The 23,939-nt window shown below is 35.4% G+C and overlaps 1 protein-coding gene across 1 annotated transcript in view; it reads right to left on the minus strand.

Annotated features, from left to right (window-relative positions):
• CNGB3 (cyclic nucleotide gated channel subunit beta 3) overlaps positions 1–23,939 on the minus strand; it is a 206,569-nt gene that overhangs the window by 172,643 nt on the left and 9,987 nt on the right. The window contains exon 3 of the mRNA XM_037803185.1: positions 15,530–15,656. Within this exon, the coding sequence (XP_037659113.1) occupies positions 15,530–15,656 (127 nt within the window). The remainder of the gene's footprint in view (positions 1–15,529; positions 15,657–23,939) is intronic.

A 23,939-nucleotide genomic window follows, 5' to 3' on the forward strand; every position in this document is an offset into this window, starting at 1 on the left:
GGTAACACATCAGCAATTGCATACCTTCGCTGGAGGATGGCCAATGGTGTCCAGAAAACCTCTGTTAGCTGGGAAGGCATGTGGCTGGCATCTGCTCCAAAGCTCTGGTTTCAAAATGGCTTTCTCCCAGGACGTTTCTCTCTAGGCTGCAGTTCCTCAAAAATGTCACTCTCAGTTGCACTTGGAGTATCTGTCCTCTCTTAGCTTCTCCGGAGCAAGAGTCTGCTCTCAACGGCTGTCTTCAAAATGTCTCTCATCTGCAGCTCCTGTGCTTTCTTCAAAGTGTCCCTCTTGGCTGTAGCAGCTTGCTCCTTCTGTCTGATCTTATATAGTGCTCCAGTAATTTAATTCAGAGCCACCCTGAATGGGCGGGCCAACACCTTCATGGAAATTATTCAATCAAGAGTCATCACCCACAGTTGGGTGGGGTGCATCTCCATGGAAACACTCAGAGAATTACAAGCTAATTAACACTGATAGGTCTGCCCACACAAGATTACATCAAAGATAATGGCGTTGGGGGGACATAATACATTCAAACTGGCACAATATTTATACATTTTTACTTTGTGTTTTCCCATAGGAATCTATTTGGAGGAGAATAATACATACAGTGGTTAACTCACAGAGCAGTTACACTGAACTGCATGTATCAAGTGCTGCTATGTCCAGTCCCTGTGCTCAACACTTGCGATAAAATGGTTATTTCCTCTAGCAATTTCCTCACTCTAGCAAATGAGTTGTTCTCCATACCTTTGCTAGCTGACATGCTAGAACATTCAAGTCTCTGTCTTGCTCAAAAAGGGGAGAGAGAGTATAGGGGTGTCTTATAAGCCATCATTCCCCACTCTGTCCCCCCACAGGCCAGCTTACTTTAAGGCTGCTTGTGAGGTTGTTTCCCTCAACTCATCTGCACAATACTTTTGCTGCTTCTTGAAAAATCTATATGCTGCAGGTCAATGTGACAGTTTTGCCATTTCCTATGCCTGAAATTCTCTCTCACTAGGTGGAATTCTTAGTTTTCTTTCCCAACTGACTCAACTGTTTTGCCTGCTATTATTCTCAGGTAGGGTGGCTCCCCTCCATCTCCACTCCTTTCTTCTCATTATGTCCCTATCTCCTGCTAATGCCAGTCCTAGACAGACCAGTCACTTTCTGTCTCCCAGGCTGATGAAAAATTTAAGAAAAATAAAATTTTAAGTCATCCATTATCTTCTCATAGTGGGAAGCTTCCATTTTACCTCTTTTAACCATATCTTCCAGCACGTCTAACCAGATTAGTCAATTAACTCTCAATGGAATCAAAGAAATCTCTTTTCTAGGCTCTTTTCTATTGATGTGTATTTGACCATTATGAATCCATTAAAGAGGCTGGCTACAAAAACATTCTATTAACATGGAATGCTTTAACAGTAAAAAAAATCTAAAATATCTAAAATACCAATATCTAAATAATGTTATAATAAAAAACAAAACCCTAAAAACAACAACAACAAAAATACTGGAAATAATGACAATAAAGCTAATAATTAAAATACACAAATTACTCTTCTTAAGAGTTTTAGTTCTATTAACTGTAAGTGCTTAAAATTGGGAATAGCATTAACAAATGTTTTTCCCATGGACCACAGCTCTAATTTTTAGTGGAATTTTATTTTATAACAGTGAACTTGTTTAGAATTCATCTTTTCTTTCAAGGCAGAGATGGTAAACTGATAATCTATAGCTGTGTTTTGTTTGGCCTATAGTTTAAACTTTTTTTTTCCAATTTGTTTTGGTAGTATTTCAAAATATGAACTTCTAGTTTTTGGACCTCTCTTGAAAAAAATCAATGACATGACATCACTGGACCAACTTTCCCACATGTCAACTTTCACTCAGCTAGATGGCTCTGGGATAAGGAAGAATCTCTAGGTTACAATCAAGTTCATCTCAGTACCCACTCTACTCTCTCCATATGTCCAATGTGCTTTATTCACGGGGTACTTCCTGCTTGGCTCTTAGAGATCTGAGTTTATCCACTCACCTAATTTTCAAAAACCTTCCATCAATCATTATATTGCTCTTTCACTTTTCTAGGTATACAAGAAGACACATTTTTAAACAATGTGCTTATTAATAGGAACTATTTAAAAAATGTCAAAATTATCTAATCTCCTTTCTATGCCAAAGGAAAGTAGAGACAGGAAGTGTTGCTTACTCTGGTTTTCTTTAGCAGCAGGCACTGAGCTGTCTTTCCTCCACGATAAATAGTGAAGTGATTTTAAGATGAGACCAGAAACTGTGTCTACAGGCTTGGGCTTCTCTCAGTATCACTATACACTCTCAATTTAATTTTTATTTTTTCCTTTGCTTTAGTCTGCTGACTATCTCTAAGCTGCCTACCCGTAAAGTGCTCTTGCTGTTTCTGACACTAGCCTGCTTCATCTTGATACACTTCACCTAATTTCTGGCAGCATCATTAATGACTTTTAAGAGTAGAAAGCACAGATGGAGGTTCTAGCAGGTAACTGCCCACCAAATCCATACCTATAAAATATATGTAATATATATGTATGATATAACATGTAATTCTTTATATACATATATACACATACTACTAATTTTTTTTTTTCTTGAGATAAGGATGGACCTTTTGGTTGCAGTGTATTGAGTATCAGGATCAGTTTTTTATTCTTGGGATTACATGACATATTGGTTTATTTTAGGCTATTAATTTAAATATACTATGCTTCTGTTGTTCAATTTTGAAAGAGGGAAAATGAAACTGTGGCAGTAACATATCAGAAATATATCAAAATAACTGAGTCATCAATAATATTAAAGTATTTCTTAATGCAACACAAAATGTAAATGCCTGTTATCAGTCCCAAATAAAATTATAAATCCCCAAAATAAGTAGCAATGAGAATTTTCAAATCTTGATGTTTTGCTCTTTCATTCTTGTTCCATTTTTCTTTTTTCTTTTGCCTATGACTTTTCTTTTCCTTTGGTAATATAAAGTCTCTTTTTGTTTTTAGCTGGTAAAATCTATCAAGCTTTTCCTTTATTGCTCCTGAATTCTGAATCTTAGGACTCAAGGTACTTTCCCAGGTTATATAGGAATTTGTACATATTTTTATCCTACTGCTTGTATAGTTTCATTATTTTACATTTAAATATCTAATCACTGACCCAATGAGAATTTATCCTTATGTGGCATGAGAGAGATCTAATTTTAGTTTTTCCAAATGGTTATACAGTTATCCTAATACCTCTTACTTAAATACACCTTTTCTCTACTGATTTTAGATGTCAACCTTATCAAAAATTTCATTTTTATATGCAATTAGATCTATTTCTGTATTTTCTAGTCTATTTTATTAGTTTATCTATTCATTTGCCAGTATCACACTATTTTCATTATGGAGTTTTGAATAAGTTTTAATATCTGACTAGGACTAATACCACCTCCATTGCTTTTATTTTTCAGCATTTTCCTGGTTATTTTTGATTGCTTGTTCAACTTGTCTAGCTAAAAAAGAAAGAAAAAATAAGAAAAGAAAAAAAAAGGAAAAAAAAATCATAAAAAAGAAAAGTGCAACCAAAAACCTAATAGTATTTTTATTATTCCAGAAGTTTGATGTGTATTTTATAATTGCTCATTTCTAAGTATTTTCTAATGTCACTCTGATTTATTTTTTGACCCCAGAGTTACTTAGAAAAGTATTTAAATTTGTAATTATATGAGATGTTTTCAAAGAATTCATTATTTTTAATTATTAACTTCTCACTTAATTTCATAGTGGTTCAAATATATTCAATATGATATAAGCTCCTTAAAATTTGTTGAGAACTACTTTATGTTCAAGTGAAATGGTTCTCCATTTTGGATGTACGTTAGACTCACCAGAGGAACTTTTAAAATATACTAATGCCTGGGGCCCACTCCAGACCAATTAAATCAGAATCTCAGGCTGGAGCTCAAGTATTTGCATTTTTAAAGAGCTCCTGAGGAAATTTTACAGTGCACCTAGGGTATGGTATGTGGTCCTTTTAAAATTAATTAATTAATTTTGACCTTTGCCACTTGACAATCACTTAGGAATTTCATAACTAAAAGAACAAATGAACACCCCAATTTTCTTGTTACTTATGAATTCTAAAAATCTGCACTGGTATCAGAAAAACATAGGTGGATCCAGTGGTCTTGTACTAATGTAGAACTAGGCAATTTCAATCACTTTGTTTTTTTCAATCTTAAAAATTTTATTATGAAAAATTTCAAGCATATACAAAAGTAGAGAGACTAGTATAACGAACCCCCATATACTCATCATCCAGATTCAACAGTATCAAGATTTTTGCCACACTAGCTTCATCTCTTTTTTTCTTTTTTTACCAACGTATTTTAAGGCAAATCCCAGCCAATACTTCATTTCACCCATGTATACTTCAGTGTATGTCTTTAAAAAGATAGAAGTTTCTTACCAAACCACAGTAAAATTATCACTCCTAATGAAATTAAAAATAATTATTTGCAATCATATAATATTCAATCCATATTCCAATTTCCCCAATTGATTCTTTTTTAAAATAAATCTTTTGAGGATTGATTTATTTGAAACATAAAACTTTTGTTTCAGATATTTATCTATTTGCATGTGGTAAGTCATGATGTAAAACAGATTTCTTATGTGGACTGCAGTCAAAGATATTTTTGAGGGATTTGAAAAATTTTGGTTGTGGAGTAAAAAGTAAACTTTTCGTTTTGTAAATAGGCATTACCTATATGAAACCAAAATGATATCATGAAGTAAAAATTTCAACAATCAATGGATTTTTTCTTCTATGTAGAGCAAAAGAGATGCTTTGACTTTCACTTTTTTTTTCCAGCTGAGGTACCAGGATTTAATTGCACAGATATGCAAATCATATATTCTCAGAGGCTACTGATTTGACCATTTGTGAGATTTGACTAAGTATCTCAGACTGGAAGAAATGTAGTCTCAGATTTAAGAGTCTCATCCTAAAACAAATAATGGATTTAGAGTCTTGTTAGTTGCTTTAAAAAAAAAAAAAAAGCACTATGGTGGGGAAAGATGGCAAGGTCAAGTGTTCAGGTATGTGATATATTTATACTCCATCTCCCTCCAGATCAACAAATTAGGAAGCAACAAGAAACAATGCTTTTTCCAGCAACTATGTTCTCAAAGGTCCATTGAAGTATCAGCATTGCACCTTTCCAGACATAAATCCTTTGCATATGCTGCTCCATTTGCCCAAACAAACGTTCCACTTTTAGTGGAACCTTGCCACTTTTAGTTTTTCTTTTCCTTTTCTTCTTTTAAATCTCAAAAATCTTTCCTTCCTTAGCAAAGCCTTCCCTGACCTCCCTAAGTCATGTTCCCCCATTATGTGCTTAAACTACCATAGAACACTCCTTTGTAGAACTTAGCAATGTGGCAGTTTTACATTTCCTAGTTGTAGTAATTCATGTAATAGCTGTATCCTTGAGCAGACTGTAAACCCCATGAGGGTGATGACTGTCCTTGTTCAGCATTGTAGGTTCAGCCCCTAAGGTAGTTGAACTCTACAAATATTTGATGAATGAATGACATGCTGACTGATGGGCCCAAGGGTTGTCACCTTTGAAGCAGTTAAATGGGCAGGCCTATTATCTTTATAATTAGGTGACATTGTCTTTTTTAACTTAATTATTTTCTGTGAAGTTCCAAAGAAGTAGGGCATGGGTAATTAATAGGTGCTATAGTCAATCTCTGCTTTTTCTTTAAAAAAGATTTTTATTGAAGTAACATATATGTAACTCAAAATTTCCCATTTTTTATCATTTTCAAATGTACACTTTCAAGGGTATAATTCATTGGTCTTAATTATGTTCACAATACTGTCCTACCATCACTAACATCCATTATCCCAACTTCATCATCTCAACTGGTAATTCTGCACCCATTAAGCAGTAACTCTCCCTTCCCTTCACCCCCCACTCCCCTGTAACCTGTAAACTTGTTTTTTATGATATCTAAAATAATATAATGGTTTTAGCAGAACTTTTATAAATTGTGAAAGTGATCATAGATAATGACTGTTTTTACAATGCTACAAGAGAACTTAGTGGTTTAAGGTATATTAAAAAACGTATAAGATCAACCCTAGTTATTAAGAAATTTGCTATAACTCTCAAGGCTATTACTTATATTAGAGACATGGATAAATAATTTGGAATCATTGGATAAAGTCCATGTGATTTACTCTGGACCACGTAACCTCTCCAGTCTCAATTTCTGCCACTCCCTGCCTCAATGTCTATACTCCAAAGATACAGACCTATTTGTTCTTCAAATATGCCAACCTACTTCTAGCCTCCATGCATTTTACTTGGTTCTGAACACCAACAAATCATTAGTGTTCATTTGAATCATTCTGCAAATTGCCTTTTTCTCTGGAGTGTGCTTTGGAGAGGTGTCCATTTAAACTACGTAGTATCCTATTTCATTGCTAGACAATGAGTTTTCAGTCATTTTCTCTATTGCGGACTTACAAGTTGCCCCTCATTTTTTTTTTTTTTTTGCATTTTTTAAATAAATTCAGCTGTATTGAGATATATTCACGTACCATACAATCATCCATGGTGTACAATCAACTGTTCACAGCACCGTCAAATAGTTGTGCATTCATCACCCCAATCAGTATTTAAACATTTTCCTTACACTAGAAAGAATAAAAATAAGAATAAAAAATAAAAGTAAAAAAGAACACCAAAATCACCCCCCCATCCCACACTATTTTTCATTAACTTTTTGTCCCATTTTCCTACTCATCCATCCATACACTGGATAAAGGGAGCATGAGCCACAAGGTTTTCACAATCACACTGTCACCTCATATAATCGTTTTCAAGAATCACAGCTACTGGGTTGCAGTTTTATAGTTTCAGGTATTTACTTCTAGCTATTCCAATATACTAAAACCTAAAAAGGGATATCTATATAGGGCATAGGAATGCCCTCCAGAGTGACCTCTCAACTCCATTTGAAATCTCTCAGCCACTGAATGTCCCACAGAGTGGAGATGGCACTGAGTTTACCTGCCTAGTGGGGCTTAGAGAGAGTGTTCTGGTTTGCTAAGGCTGCCTTTTTGCAAAACACCAGAAATGGATTGGCTTTTATAAAAGGGGGTTTATTTGGTTACACAGTTATAGTCTTAAGGCCATAGAGTGTCCCAGGTAACGCGTCAACAATTGGGTACCTTCACTGGAGGATGGCCAGTGGTGCCCAGAAAACCTCTGTTATCTGGGAAGGCACGTGGCTGGCATCTGCTCTAGAGTTCTGGTTTCAAAATGGCTTTCTCCCAGGACATTCCTCTCTAGGCTTCAGCTTCTCTCCAAAATGTCACTCTCAGTTGCTCTTGGGGCGTTTGTCCTCTCTTAGCTTCCCCAGAGCAAAAGTCTGCTTTCAAAGGCCATCTCTAAAATGTCTCTGTAAGCTGCAGCTCCTCTCTCAGCTCCTGTGCATTCTTCAAAGCGTCCCTTTTGGCTGTAACAAGCTTGCTCCTTCTGTCTGAGCTTATATAGTGCTCTAGTGAACTAATCAAGGCCCACACCAAATGGGCAGGGCCACACCTCCATGGAAATCATCCAAAGTTATCACCCACAGTTGGGCGGGGCATATCTCCACAGAAGCAACCTAATTCAAAGGTTCCAACTTAAACAACACTAATATGTCTGCCCCTAAAAGACTGCATCAAAGAATATGGCTTTTTCTGGGGGACATAATACATTCAAACCAGCACAGAGAGAGGGAATGGCAGCTTCCTGAACCTTCCTTGGACTCTATTTTCTCCTGGAAGTCTCTAGCTTCAGGGTTAAGGGGTCAGCTGTGTTTTTTTTTTTTTTTTTTTTTTTTTTTTTAATTTTTTTTTATTGAGATTGTTCACATACCATATGATTATCAAGAGATGCAAAGTATACAATCAATTGCCTATGGTATCATCATACAGCTGTGCATCTATTACCACAATTAATTTTTTTCAATTTTTAGAACATTTTTATTACTCCAGAAAAGAAATAAAGACTAAAAAAGGAAACTCCAATCCTCTCATACCCCTAACCACACCCCCTCTATTACTGATTCATAGTTTTGGTATAGTACATTTGTTACTGTTTATGAAAGAATGTTAAAATACTACTAACTGTAGTATATAGTTTGCAATAGGTATATATTTTTTTCCTATATGCCCCTAAACTTTTTGAATTGATTTAGCATTAGTTGTTTAAATTCCTGTATCTCAGTTGAAATTTAAGTTTGTTCCTTTGACTGGGCCATAACTTCATTTTTCTTAGGGTAGATTGCAGTTTTCTGTTGTCTAGGCATCTGGTTTCCTTGGTTACCCCAATCAGGTTTTCCCAGACCAGAACGAGGTGAGGTCTTGGAAGGAGGCAATAGTATCCTGTTTCCCTGAGGGTGTCTTAGAAGATTCGTATACCCTGTAAGGCCTCAAGTCACTGTGCTTTTCCTCCCAGTGGGTGGCGCCTGTTAGCCTGTAGCTCCAGACCGGTATAAGGAGGTGTGGTATGTGGCTGTTTTCCCCCAGGCTCTGGGGTCTGGTTCTGAACGGAAGGCGGGTAGTAGAGCTGAGCATTGGGAGCTGAAAATGGCTGAGGCTTTCTCCACTGAGGTGAAAAAAGGACAGAAAGCCCCCTTCAGGGCCATCCATGGCCACCTTCCAGCTCTCCAAGGTCAGTCGTCACCAAAAGCCTCTGTCTGCTTGTTGGGGATTCATATCTTGTATTGAGCTGTCCTAGTTTGTTAATTAAAACCCCAGTTGGAGCTCAGCTGAGCTATATTCGCTTGCTGGGAGAGTGCTGCTCTCTAGCACTTCGAGGCTTTGCAGTTCGGGCTGTGGGGGGAGGGGGGGTCCCGGCTTGGATCTGCAGTTTTTACTTACAGATTTTATGCTGCGATCTTGGGCATTCCTTCCAATTCAGGTTGGTGTATGATGAGTGGACGGTCACGTTTGTCCCCCTGAAGTTATTCCAGATTATTTGCTAGTTTTTCCTGGTTGTTTATTAGTTGTTCCAGGGGGACAAACTAGCTTCCACTCCTCTCTATGCCACCATCTTCTTCCATCTCCTCAGCTGTGGTTTTGGTAGCAACTTTCTATACTTTCCTGATTTCTGGGTAGTATTGCCCATCCCTGAACTTTGCTCCCCTAGCCCTTAAAACAATTTTTAAACTACCTAAGTAATCCAATTCAAGACTTTCCTTCTCATATCATTTTTCTTTTTCCTGAAGTACATACTTCAAACATTTTCTTTTTGTGTAGAAAACACCCTTTGTTTCTGCTTGACTGAAAATATCTGTATTTTATCGATTTTTTGAATTATAATTTTTCCAGCTATAGATTTCTAGGTGGACAATTACTTTCTGAATCTTGAAAATGCCATTCTACCATCCATTGTTACTGTAGAGAAATCAGCTGTTACTTGTTACTTCATTTTAGGTAGTTTGTGTTTTCTCTCTTGCTAGTTTAAAAATTTTTTGTTTTGGTATTCTTACATTTCATTAGGATGTATTTAGTGTGGATTTATTTTATCTATGTTGACTTGGATATATTTGCCTTAAGAATCTGTGTATTACTGTCTTTCATCAATTCTGTATCTCTTTGAATATTGCTTCTCCCCATTCTATTTACTATGTCCTTCTGGAATTCTGATTATATGAATGTTTCACTTTGTCACACTATCCTCCATGCTTCTTAATCTCAATCTTTCATATATTCCATCTTTTTGTCTTTATTCCGCATTCTGAGTAATTTCTTCAGCTCTATCATCTAGTTTGCTAACTGACTCTTCAATTCTGTCTAATCTGCTGGAATCAACTGGCTTTCTACTTTTAGAGATTATATTTTTATTTCTAGATGTTCTGCTTAGTTCTTTTGCAATAATCCCTTGTCAATTCTGTTAGTTTCCTGTTCAACTGTATTATTTTAAACCTTCTCTTTTACTTCTTTAAACATACTGAACATATGTATTTTATGACGTGTATTTGATAATTCCATCATCTGCAAATTTTTGGAGTCTGGTTCTGTAGTTTATTGTTTATGTTGACTTGTTCACAATGATTTATTTCTCATGTGTTTAGAAATTTTTGATAGTGAGCTCATATAACATGGAACTTTACCTGGGGGATACTTGAAGACCTGGTTTTAGTGTGTATTCTTCCAAATTGTGTTGGCTTTTAGCACATCTGGATTCCCAAACTAAACTGAGTACGTTTTCTAACTTGGATTGTTTTTTTTTCCAGGATAGAGGTGTCATATGAATTCCAGTTCCAAACCCATTTGAGTATTGGCTTATGGTTAGGAATTCCTAGGGGAGTCATTTTTCTTCCTTTCCTTTCCTTTCTTTTCTTCTTTCCTCTTCTCTCCCATTACCTCATCTTTTATTTTCTCTTTCTCTCAAATTTCTTTCTTTCTTTTCCTCTCAGAACCTACTCTTTCTCTCTGGGGGATTGCTTATCTTCCAATGGATTGCCTTTGGTGGTTCTAAGTTTGTGGAACAGTCTCCAATCTGTCCTTACATCCAGTTTGACCCAGCTTTTGTCTCACTATAATGCATTGTAACTCACACTCTAGACCATAAGAGTTTGTTGTAAGTCCAGAGCAGACATCATGTTCTTGAAATTTTTTAAATCATTTCTGTTCTCTGATTAATAGCATTTATTTCCCACCAGCTCAGGTATACATTAAATTTATATTTTATCTAGTATTCTAAATTAAATTCTCTCAAAAGAATTTTTTATGAACATTTCATCTGGCATATTGCTACATATAGAAGTTAGTAATCATTATTAAAAATGAATTGCCAATCTGTTGTTGAAAGTATTTGCAATGTTTAATTATAAAAGTATTTCTTACTATAGAAGGAAGTTTTAATTCAGGGCTAAAAGGAATAATGAATCATTCTTATGATACATACCAAAAAAGCTGGCAAATATACAGTTGATTCCCCCCATCTTTTTTTTTTTACAAGCTTATAAGTTTTTGAACTATAGATTGTATTTTATTTTTATAAACGCAATAGCTGACAGTGCTTTTCTATTTTAACTATAAAGTCAAATACAGATTTTTAGGCATCTTTATTGTAGTAATTCTTGCTTTTTATAGCTACAAGACAAAAATGTCAGTGTTTTATGAGTGCTGATAAGATTCTGAAATCTATTCTCCTCTCATTGTTCCTGCTGTGAAATGACTGCCTATTTTAAAACCACCCAAATAGAGACTGATTGCTATTATGAACAAAGAAGACTATTCATAGAAACAAGCTTCTTTCTTGGCATTATGGGTAGCAGTGGTGAAAAGCTATATATTCTACTGTTAAAGTCAGTCTTGTGTGCACCCCAGTCATGGGTACTGAATATTTCACTCACTTGCTTTCTCATCAGGTAACCACTTAACGTTATCAGCCTTTCAACTCGGTCTCCTCTCCCAGACATAGCTATTTGCTGTATCTAGGCAAAAACACATCTTCCTTTTCTTACTATTCGTGTCCATCAAAATATATTTTTATATTAAAAAATAAGGATGTGCTGAGATGGCATGCCAGAAATAGGCTGTGATTCTTGGTAATGGACACATGGCATCAATGGGACTTTTCAGGGGGTGAACCCCAGGTCTGTTAGAAACTAAGTGTTTCATCTGACAACATAATGAATTGGTTTCTTCTTCTTTCAGAGAAGATTTGCAGAGATTTTCTTTTCCAAGGATAGACAATTTAGAAAATGTTGTGAAAGGATAAAATAAGAAAATTAGTTCAACATAGACGGATTCCAGTCAGAAATGTGGACATATCTTGAAAAAAGTCTCATTCTCAACTGACATGTATGTGATAGAAGTATTATTACTGTAGCTAGAATATTTGCTTTAGATTCTATTTAGAATTTTATTGAGGACTGAATGAAAAAAATTACTGAAGGGGTACATTTGTTTTATGAAATTCACACCTTTATAATAATAATGTAAACTTTATCCCCCTCTTCTCTTTGGGTTCACCTAAATAATTATAAATACAAGTAATATACATATTGGCCTTAAATAAATATCCTCCTTTATCCTTACAAAACAATATTTGAGACAATGGCATAAGGGAATAATTTATACAATGGACACCCAACTTTATAAGTAGTTAACATTAAGACTTTACAGAAGACCATTGTTATGCATATCCAAGAATATAGGGGCTCCATTTTATTGGGTTTTGGGTGAGGGTGGGTTGGGTGAAGTATGAGGACAATGTGAATAGTGGGAAGTGCAGTTTGGTATCAGAAAAGTCAGGGTTTATAGAGTTTCAAGTCTCTGATATGCATAGTGGAAACAGTAATGTCTATGCCTATGTTCCTCTTGGTGTCCACCTCTACCCATCTTCTGTACTGTTCTGAGTGTGGCAGAAACTAAAGGAGAAATCAGTAATGTCATACTTCATTCCACACACCAAGATAGCAAAATCCACAACATGCATTCTCCCCAATACCTACTGATCAGCTCAGACACACCAATCCTTATTCAGCTCAAGGCTTAAACCAGAGGATAAGGTAAATGCACTTGAATAAGAAAACTATTTTTAAATTTTATTTATTAATAAACTACTTTTTTCCAAATTCAAAAAATTGAGACAAGAATCAGTCACTCCCACAGCATCTATATTCAGTGCCTAAAATCAATCAAACCCTTAATGTTTTTCTAGGAGAAAGAACTTTGGAAACCTGACCTTGCCCCAGGTTAAAGATGCTGATTTTTAATAACTACAAATGCCAAAATGTTCTTTACTCATTGAGAGCATTCTGAAATAACATTTTTGATAGGAATCTATTTTATCTTTGATATTTTGTACTGATTTATAAAAACTCTGTGCTTTGGGATTCTTGATATGGTACCACTGATACCTATGAGATCAAAAGAGGATGACTTTGGGAAATCTTACTTACATAGTATTGGAACATCAGAGTTTCAAATGATATTAGTAAAAGGTAACACAAGAACTTCCAGTTCCGCTTTTAAGTTTCTGCTTCAGTGCAGCTGTTTTCCAGCCAATCCTGAGATAATGCATGAAAAGTCATTTAATAGCAAAGTAATATAGCTTTGAGCCCAGCTGGGTGTACTCTGTCAGTAATTTTCAGACAACTTTGCTGCTTCGACTGCAGGAAGAGTTGTCAGGAAGAAATAAAAAAATGTCCTGGGCTAAACAATTTTGCTAGCTCAGGACAGCGATGGTGATGAAAAGCCATGTTAATAGAGGAATAGGGAATTGAGAAGTTCTGTGGAGATCCTTGTGTTTTGCTTTCTCCTCCTGAAAAACTATATATTTTTGAATATCTAGAAGCTTTGGAAACATAAACCTGATATGTTTGGGATTCATCCAGTAATGCATCTGATAAACAGTCATTGAGAGCTAACTGTGTGCCAGGCACTGAGCTAGGTAGTTATCAGGGTACCAATCATCAACAAAAACATATGTGGCCTGTTTTCATGAAGCACACAGTTTAGAATAACTTAAGAGTTTAAGAATAATGGACTTGAATGAAATAATCATTCAAATTCCAACAGTGACAAATGCCATGAAAGAGATCACATAATAGGGACTTATGACCTGGTTAGGAAGGTCAGGGAAGGCCTTCCAGAGGAATCAACTGTCATGCTGAAATCTGAAGAACGAGTAGAAATTAATTCAACAATCATGGGAGGAAAGAACAGAACCTTCAGGGGAAGCAGTATGTGCAAAAGCCTGTGTCAAGAGAACATGTCAAGCACAGAGACTGAAATAGGACTGGTGTGACTGGAGCAGAGATGTGAGCGTAGAAGGAGTTGCATTCTGGGATAAGGCAAAGTAAAAATAGGTGGAAAACATATCAGGCAAAGCTTTGGAGGCTATGTCAAGGATTTTCATATTTTTGAGTTACGTTGGTTGATTCACTTTCTGAGTAAGTAAAAGGTTTTTTATCTCCATATTTCAGAAGAGTAAAAGTGCTATACTGGGATGATATGGGTTAAGAGAACTGCCCCCCACCCCCATCCCCAACAAAAGTCAGTTTTGGCTTCAACTTCAGTCCTTTGAAAATCTACCTATCACCACAGGTTACTGATAAAAATTAAGTTTATTAGAGTAAATGTTAGAAAGAGAGATTACTTCAGGAGGTTAAGCTGGTGACAAAAGGAGAGTGTATGATGGGAGGGAGGGAAAAGTTTTATTCAGGAATTTGAGTCTTTTGCAGTCTAGTCTTGGCTGAGCTGACCCCAGTACTATAAGCAAACTAATTAACCTCTTTGTGCCTTGGTTCCTTATTTGTAGAGTGAAGATAAAAATGATCTGCCAATAGATTGCAAATCATTCCACAAACACCAACAGTTATAAAAATAATATAATAATTACTAACCCCACTTGTAAGATACTACCCCTTGTCTCAGAGTTTAAACATCTCTCTGCCTAAATAATATGTCAGGTTTTATTTTTGTCGAACAGCATTTTTCTTCCTGCGTGTGTATTAGAATGAGCTTACATTTATTTTGATATATAGCTAAATTTGTGTTTACTGAAAATTCACTCTCTTTTACTGATGCCTATTGTTTAGTCAGGCATACACTGGGTCCTAGGTATTCATGGTAACTCTTACTGACAGAACACAGTTCAACACATTAGAGCAGCTGCTGAGAGAGAAGTGATGGTGATGGTGGTGGGGAGGATAGGTACTTTTAAATTCTTTGCAAATGACAACTGTTCATGGCTGTTGAATAAGTAGTGTATGCTTTTATTTCATAATCCGATTGCAATTTTATTAACTATAGTTAAGCAATTCAAATTGGATCAGCAGGCACATAATAACATGTCAAGCAGTGGTACAGTGAAGGGGCTCCTGGTGGGGTTTTATTGAGGACTCAGATTCACATTTAAATTGCCATCTCTTTTGTGACATTTCCAATAATGTTAGTGAGAAGTATTTATAAGACTGTATTCTTTCAGTGGCATAAAGATTACCGATTCCCGTAATTATTCTTGGGTGTTATGCCACACTGTCTTTAGCATAAGAGAGGAAATAATAATCAATCCTTTGGAACAATGAAATATTTACAGAATTGCAATAGCTATTTCTTTGTGAACTTGGAAAATAATTATACATTTTTTTTCAACTCCTTTTTTTTTAATATTTGGGCCTAGTAAATATGTAGGACATTTCCATGATAATACTAATGAGTCAAACATGTGATTGCAACATTCAGTTGGTGTGATTTGACCTAGGGCCAAATGGCTGTCTAGAAAGCCTGGTTAACGGCCACAACTGGACAATAAGGGACAATAAACTGACAGAACAAACTTTTTAGTTCTGGCCCACTTCCCGTTTGTTATTTAACTACTGTAGTTATCCTGCCCATAAAATTAAACATTTCGCTCCATTAAAGTGGGGAAAAGGTGTTAGAATCTTTCACTCAAGACTGAGCATATCTCTAACATGTATTATGTGTTTTTCTGAATTCTCACCTGACTGTGCCTTCTTTCCCAGTCCTCATTTCCTTTTGTTCTGGCATTACTTCTGTTGGTTCTGCTGGGGTTTGAGGGTCAGGGTTTGTGGTCAGATCTCCGAGGGAATTTAGCTCAGAGATTTTATCTGTGGAAAGAAAACAACATATAGATAGAAGAATGTGCCACTCCTGACACAGCTATCTTTGACAATGTAAGCCACAGAGATGCTTTTTGTTTTTCCAGAATAGTGTTCTCTAGAATGCTTCCCCTAAGATTCCAGCTAAACAAAGTAGGACATTCTGCAGGGAGAGTTAACCTGCTGACTCCTTCAGCTCAACAAAAAATATATTTAAAAATGGCATACTATGTAATAAAAAGTTCACAGCATATTTCATTATGATATTTGTAAAGCTAAGCTTAATAAAGATTCATCATTTAAAAAGCATTCTTTAATTTGTCAAAGTATTTATAATTTAGGGCTGAGATTGATGCAACATGAAATTTAGAAATAAACTAGGCAGAAATTATGTCATTGACATTATTTTAGATTTTTGTATTCTAATTTTTATGAAATAAAATCTGTATTTTTGGTTTGATAATCTTTAGCTATAATATCTTATCTGAGGACACAACAAAAGCTAATATGTACCAGCTTCATTTTCAATCCAGAGAATAAAATTTTCCCTTCAAGCTTACAAATAAAATTTCCAATTAATATAGTTTAAATTTGATTTACCCAGAGAACAATCAATTCATGGGTAAATACTTGTATTATAGAGAAAATTTAATGAAAATAAATTACTTAATATAAAAAATATAGAAGAAAGGAAATAAAATGGAAACAATGAAATGGTTATTCATTATCCCCAGTTCCTAATTTATTTTTAATTGGATATACTGTATTCAGGAAATTGAAATCAAGGTCCATATCATCAGTCTTTTTTTTACTTTAATAAATTATAATTTATACAATTTAAGCAAACCCAGTATTGAAAATTTATATATGTAAAAATGAGAAATAAGGGAATGTCACTTACTTTACAAAAATTTTTACTAAATCCTTTAAAAATGACATTTTCTATGATAAAATTTAAAATCTTTCAATGTACTGAACTTTTCAGGAACATGTTTCATGAATAATGGATGAATAATGGGCATCATAAAATTAAGTCACTACGTTAAGAGTGGTAAAAAGTTTGTGAATAAGAGATTAAACCTCTGTATTTCCCAAGATACTTTTCTTCATTATGCATCTTTGTTTTAGTTTCCTGCTGCTAAAACAAATGCCATACAATGGGTTTGATTAAACAAGAAGAATTTATTGCCTCATGGTTTTGAGGTTTGGAGAACTCCCAAATTGAGGTGTCAGCAAGGTGATGTTTTCTCCCCAGAGACTGTGGCATTCTGGGGCTGGCTGCCAAAGATCCTTGGTCCTTGTCTTTTCTGTCACATGGCAGTGCGCATGGTGGCATCTTTTTCTTTCTCTTCCAGGTTCTGTTGACTTCCAGCTTTTTGCTGCTCTCCGTGGCTTCTCCTTCCTTGTCCAATTGTCTTTGCTCAATAAGAATTTTAGCCACATTGGATTAACGCCCACCCTCATTCAGTTTGTATACACCCTTAACTAATAACAGCTTCAAAGGTCCTATTTATAAATGGACATGACTTTTGTGGGGGACATTTGGTCATAAGATGGAAAATGCCATAATATATAATGTTTTGGTTACATTTAAATGGAAAATACCCAAACTCCTGAATTTACTTGGAATACAAAGAAACCTCACTAATCCTGTACTGCAAGTCAGTGTCTAAGGACTATATTCCAGGTGAAATATTGCCATGTGTATGAAGTCTTACTGAAACTTCTAGAATAGGATCCTTTCCATTCAGTTGCATGTGGTAGGGTCCTTTCCATACAGTTACATGTGGTACACTAATTTGTTTATCAGTACACAAAAGATTTCAGAGTTATAAAAAATCAATTTCAATATGTCATTTTGTACTAAGAAGCTTTTGATAGGAATAAGCGAGAAGAATTCTTTTTTCCCTTTGTTTTTGGGTCGAGTCATATTTTCCTGTTTCTGTTTATGTAACCACAATGAAAAAAAAGAATCATTTTTCAGATCTCTGTCATTATGCCATATATTGCTGCCTAAGAATGTGGCAGCCAAATCACTTCCCTATATTCACAAATACTGGGACAATTACTGTAAGATATTTTAAAACAGAGTTCTTAGCCTCTGTCCATGTATCTTTCATGTATTTGTGGGTTGGAACCCTTGAAACAGTATGTTGTTTTTACACGAAGAGGTTCCTGAGCTTTCATGAGTTTTTCTAGGAATTCCTGTCCCAAAAGGAAAATCAAGATTAAAACAGATTATGAAATATGAGAAGAAGAATCAGAACAAAAACCTGAATATAAGGTAAGCCAAACCCACAGTACTACTTTTCTGCTAGTATCAAAAAAATGTTTGCTCTCTAGTAGTTCCTTTATTTCATTCTAATAAGGAATTTTTATATATCCTATTCATATTTGGATTAAATTAACCTTGTGTAGATCCTACCACTTTGTTAGCTCTCTTCTAGACATTACCAAACCATTCTAAAATGATGCTGCCTCAATTATGACAAATCCAGGATGTTCAGAAATTATGACCTAATTTGCTTTGTGGAATTAAGTATTTAATTACAAAATAAATCCTCATAATAGCCTGTTGATGAAGATGAGAAATCACTTACTATCCATTCTTAGATTCAAAGCAGAACAACTTAAACCAACCCTGTGTGGACTTAAAACAAAAGGATCCCTGTCAACTATAGTTCAGTGCGGGTGAAATTTTAACCATGCAGCACGTTATTTGTTTGTGGAAACAGATGGTCAGATTGTTTGCATCATCTTCACCATGAAAGAGAAATCTAAAGTACAAGGCAAATTTTGTTCTGGCAGCTGGGTGAAGTTTTGTCAACTGCACATTGTACTTCTTCCCAAATTCACACATGGACAGCAGGATTCCCTCTTTAGTAGCTGCCCCAATGAAGTGTGTAAGTGTTTCTTCCAACTGTGCTTTTTGAAATTGCCAGATCTGATCATTACACTTGATCAAATTTAGCCTGAAGATGTGCTCCTGCAGCAGATAATGAAATCTGGAATCAAACTGTTCTGATATGGTTGCCTTTATTGAATGTACAAGAATGATACCATTGGGTCTGTCCTCCACACACCTGGCTGATTCTGTATCCTAGCCTGGCAGCATTTCAGTGTGGGCCTCTATAACACACTTCCAATCTGCTTGTTCTGCTGTAGCAGTGCATTATGGGGAGCTGCGCAGGTGGGAAACATCTGCTTCTTCCTTCATGTGATGAAATAAGCGATGCAGAAAAGCCACTAGCCTTCCACATTTTACCAGTGGTATTAAATAACTGTGGAAAAGGAGGGATTCAAAAATAGAACCTAATTCAGGGAAAAGACCGTAAATTAGAAATTTAACTGCTTCTTTTTTGGATGGATATAAAAAGGAGAGGACTTGAAAATACTTCCATTGCTTAGACTATTTGGTGAGGGAGATGATATCACTTGGTTGAATTTCTAACTTTTAAAGTACCAAATACATTGCTCTGTCTCAAATAAATCTCTTTTCATTAGGAGCCAACAGTATTTGAAAAGCCAGATGTTAGATGAATTAATAAAGACTAAGTCTGGGTATTTTGATTAGATGAATAAATGGTACTATTATTTTTCATCTCAATGAATGGGCTATAAGAATGAATATTTGCAGATTACATGATCCTATGTACAGAAAATACTGAAAAATCCACAACAGAGTTCCCAGAGCTAATAAATGAATTAAGCAAAGTGGTGGGGTACAAAATCAACACCCAAAAATCAGTAATGTTTATATACCTAAACAATGAACAATCAGAAGAAGAAATCAAGAAAAAAAAATTCCATTTACATTAGCAGCTAAAATAATCAAATATCTAGGAATAAATCCAACCAAGAATGTGGAGGACTTTTACTCAGAAAACTACAAAACATCGTTAAAAGAAATCAAAGAAGACCTAAATAAACGGAAGGACATTCTGTTTTCACGGATTGGAAGACTATCCAAAACAATTTATAGATTGAATGTAATCCCAATCAAAATTCCAACAAGCTTCTCTGCAGAAATGGAAGAGCCAATCATCAAATTTATATGGAAGGGTAAGGGACCCTGAATAGCAAAAGCCATTTTGAAAAAAGAAGAATGAAGTTAGAGGACTCACACTTCTGTTCTTTAAACTTATTACAAAGCCACAGTAATCAAAACAGCATGGTACTGGCACAAGTACAGACATCTAGACCAATGGACCTGAATTGAAAGCTCAGAAATCAAGCCTTACATTTATGACTGAATGATTTTTGACAAGGGGGCAAAGACCACTCAACTGGGAAAAAATAGTCTTTTCAACAAATGGTGCTGGGAAAAAGAAAAAAAAAAAAAAAAGGAGGACTCCCCCTCACACCTTCTACAAAATTCAATTCAAAATGGATCAAAGATCTAAATATAAGAGACAGAATATCAAACTCCTGGAAGAAAACATAGGGAAGCATCTTCAGGACCTTGTGTTAAGCAATGATTTCTCTGACTTTATATGCAAAGCACAAGCAACAAAAGAAAAAATAGATAAATGAGACCTCATCAAAATAAAAAGCTTTTGTGCCTCAAAGGACTTTATCATGAAAGTATAATAACAACCTATACAGTGGGAGGAAATATTTGGAAACCACATATCTGATAAAAATTTAATATTCAAAATACATAAAGAAATCCTTCCACTTAACAACAGACAAACAACCCAATTAAAAATGGAAGCAAGCCAAGTGTCCATCAACAGATAAATGGATAAACAAAATGTGGTATATACATACAATGGAATATTATTCATCAGTAAAATGGAATGAAGTACTGATACATGTGACATAGATGAAGACATTATTATGAATGAAATAAGCCAGACACAAAAGATACAAATATTGTATGATGTCACTGATATGACATAATTAGAATTCTTATGCAAGCCCATAGAGTCAGAATCTAGGATATAGGTTTCCAGGGGATGGGGTAGAGATGAGAATGGGAAGTTAAAGCTAAAATGTACATGGTTCCTATTTGGAATGATGGAAACATTTTTGGTAATGGATAGTGGTGATGATAGCACAACATTGTGAACATAATTAACAGCACTGAAATATACATCTGAGTGTAATGTAAAGGGGAAATGTTAGGTTGTATATCTAATAGCAGTATAAAAATTAAAAACAAATTCATGGCACATGACAAAAATAGTGAACCCTAAGTTAAACCATGGACAACAGTTAATAATACCAGTATAAAAATGTGCTATCATCAATTGTAACAAATATTTCAAACCAATGAAAATTGTTAATAATAAGATGGTATATAAGAATCCTGTATTTTATGTATTATTGTTTTGTAAACTCACAACTTTTCTAATAAAGAAAAAAATGAATAAAATAGTTTTAAGATGTATGAGTAATGACTATTTTTTGGGACCCATGATTGCATTTTTGATTTGGCTTGTGGCTAATTTCATAGGACTTCTAATTAAAAACTATATATGTAAAATAAAACTATACATTTTTGTTATCTAGTTGCTAGAATATATAATGTACTTAGAATATTTTTAATTTTAGCTCTCTGATCAAATTCAGATTTCATTATAATCTTATTCATAGCCAAATAACTTGCAGGAAGTTGACAAACATTAAAGCAATATACATCAAGTAAAATCTTAAAGTGCATCCTTAAATATGTCATTCTCAAGAGCACAAACATGTATTACTTTATGTTAAGAAGTACACATGCAATCCATAAAAAATCCCAGAGAAGATGGAATCAGAGTAGTTGAGATTTCTGTAAACCATCTATATGAAGAATGGTGTAAGGAACTTAGGCTTTTTAGCTGAAGTATTGAATAACTGGTGATCTAATAATTATTTCAAATTCTTTGAAGGGCAGTTACATAGAAAAGAAAATAGATAAATTTCACACATTCCAGAAGACAGAAGACCTACCAATGGTATTTAAAAAACAAACAAACAAAACCCCCAATATTTTAACAACAAACTTGTCTAACAGCAAAATGATTTACTTTGTGAGGAAGCGGAAGCCAGGTCACTGGAGGTGTACAGGAGAAGCTAGCACCTGCCTTAAGGGGGAGGTATGATGGTGTCCTTGCATTGGATCAAAAGTTAGACGTCCATTAGTCAGCCACAACGTGCTATGAAGTCTTGAAAGGATTTTTATATTTAGGCAGATGTGACTTTAGGATACATCATCACAAGATAAGAAATGGACAAAGAAACAAAAAAGAATATGGATCCATCTAAGTTAGTTTTAGCACTGCGTAGAGTGAGCGTTGTCCTAACACTCTTCTGCCACTGTCATGCTTGGTTTCAGGGACCTTTTCACTGGGATTAATTCATCTAGAAAACACATTTTATTTACAGGTATTAAGAAATGTGGTGAATTACCAGTGCTGGGTACTGAATAGAGAAACTTAATCCTAACATCACTAATTCCCCGGGTTGACTGGATAAATCGGTTTTCTATAAAAATTTCCTCATCCATAAAATGAGAAATACTTGTGTCATGGAGATTTGTGTAAGGATTAGATAAAGACTCTGTTTGAGAAAAAAATCAATATAAACAGTGTGTTCCACCAGCCAGACTGGGATAAACTGCCTTCTATTTTTTTTCTTTTTTTGGATATATTAACTCTTTCAGATCTGCACAGCACAGACATCTTTGGGACATATAAGAGCTTCCAGGGCCCTTGAGGGCATAAGCAATTTCCCACAAATAGGCTTTATTCTTTAGCAGAAAGAATCTCAAAGCATAATTTGATTTAGTACAATTATGCAAATATATTTAAATAATGTGAACTAAAAAATACATGTGGCATTTTACGTAAAAAGGAAAAAACCCACCTTATCCACGTTGGTTATATTCTTCCGTTTATAAAACAGGTAGAAGCCAGTTAGAGTCTGGTCTTGTATTAGATACTTAAAGTGGGATGCGCTCTCCAATTTCTCCTCGCTGAGGTAACGCCAGAACCCGCCTCTCCTCAGCAGTCAGCTCTCTGCCATATTGTTCGTGGGAACGGATGGCGACGGCGCGCAGGCACGCACAGCAGAGCACGCGACGTGAGATAGCGGCGGTTCGCTGCTGCGGTGGGAAGTGCGCTGCTGCGGTGGAATGATGACTGTCCTTTAAGTCAGTCAGAGTATTCTTGCTGGAATTTGGACTGGACAATGAATAGATGGGAGTGAGAGAAGCCCAGAGTAGATATGCCGAGAGAAACACAGTGGTCATGAGAAAAGAAACCACGGTAGTTGTGAGCAAGAGGCAGAGAAAGCAGTTTTCATGGGCTGCCTCTGTCCCCTGAACAGTTTTTCAGTTCCAGTTAAACACAGATTTTCTTATGACAAGCTCCTGTCACTGAGGGTGCCAAGGTTATGTCTTTGTCCTTTGCCAAACCAGCAGGGTAAGGAATTTTCATCATTTTATACTAAAAGCACATCATATTTATCTTTTTCCTAGACTGAGTTTTCAGAAAATTCACGTCAAATGTATTCATTTCTCATTCTTTTCGTTCATCATCTGTCACGTATCATTTTGAAAGCATACTTCTTATTAAGTTCTGTAAATCCTAAGTGTTTACTATATTAGACTATTGCTGTTTAAATGAATCAGAGAATTATGTTTGAGTGGTTTTGATAGTTTCATACATCTTCTTGGTTTCCGTTCTCCCACTTCATGCTTTGGCTGATGAATAGGACAGTTAGAAGGAAAGGCTTATACCACTATTATTAGTCATTCCATTCATGTCAATCAAGCTGGTTATACAGAGAACCTTTACTGATTCATGTAAATTCAATTTCAGTAGACAGTCTGCTTATTTTCTTATTCCATATAGGACAAATTCAATTATATAAGCTAACTGTTACTGGCAAGGACTGAAGATAATTTTCTTAGTTAATCAAGCTAGGATTTTAATAATGGTCAAGCGGATTGTTGAATTAATACACATGTTCATAATTAGGGCATTTCTTTATAGATAGGAAGTAGGGGGTTTTAGGATTCTCCTTTCAACATATTTCTCTGCCTTCTCCTGTTATGCCTTTGCACTTGAAATTCCACCTTTGGATAGTTGTCCTTTGGTTATAGGTTAAGGACTTGGTGAGAATTAGCTTTGTAGATTGTTGTCTAAACTGAGAGTTGACTGAGAGAAAATGAGGTACAGGCTAGGTTAGTTTGGGTAGAGGGTTAGGGACTTAGTGAAGTCTGAGACATGTCAGCAGACCTGGAACTTATGGAGAGGTATCAGACATGGGAGGTACAGAGAGGATGCCACACTTATGGTCTGT

Source organism: Choloepus didactylus, chromosome 14 (assembly GCF_015220235.1).
Source record: "Choloepus didactylus isolate mChoDid1 chromosome 14, mChoDid1.pri, whole genome shotgun sequence".
NCBI lineage: Eukaryota > Metazoa > Chordata > Mammalia > Pilosa > Megalonychidae > Choloepus > Choloepus didactylus.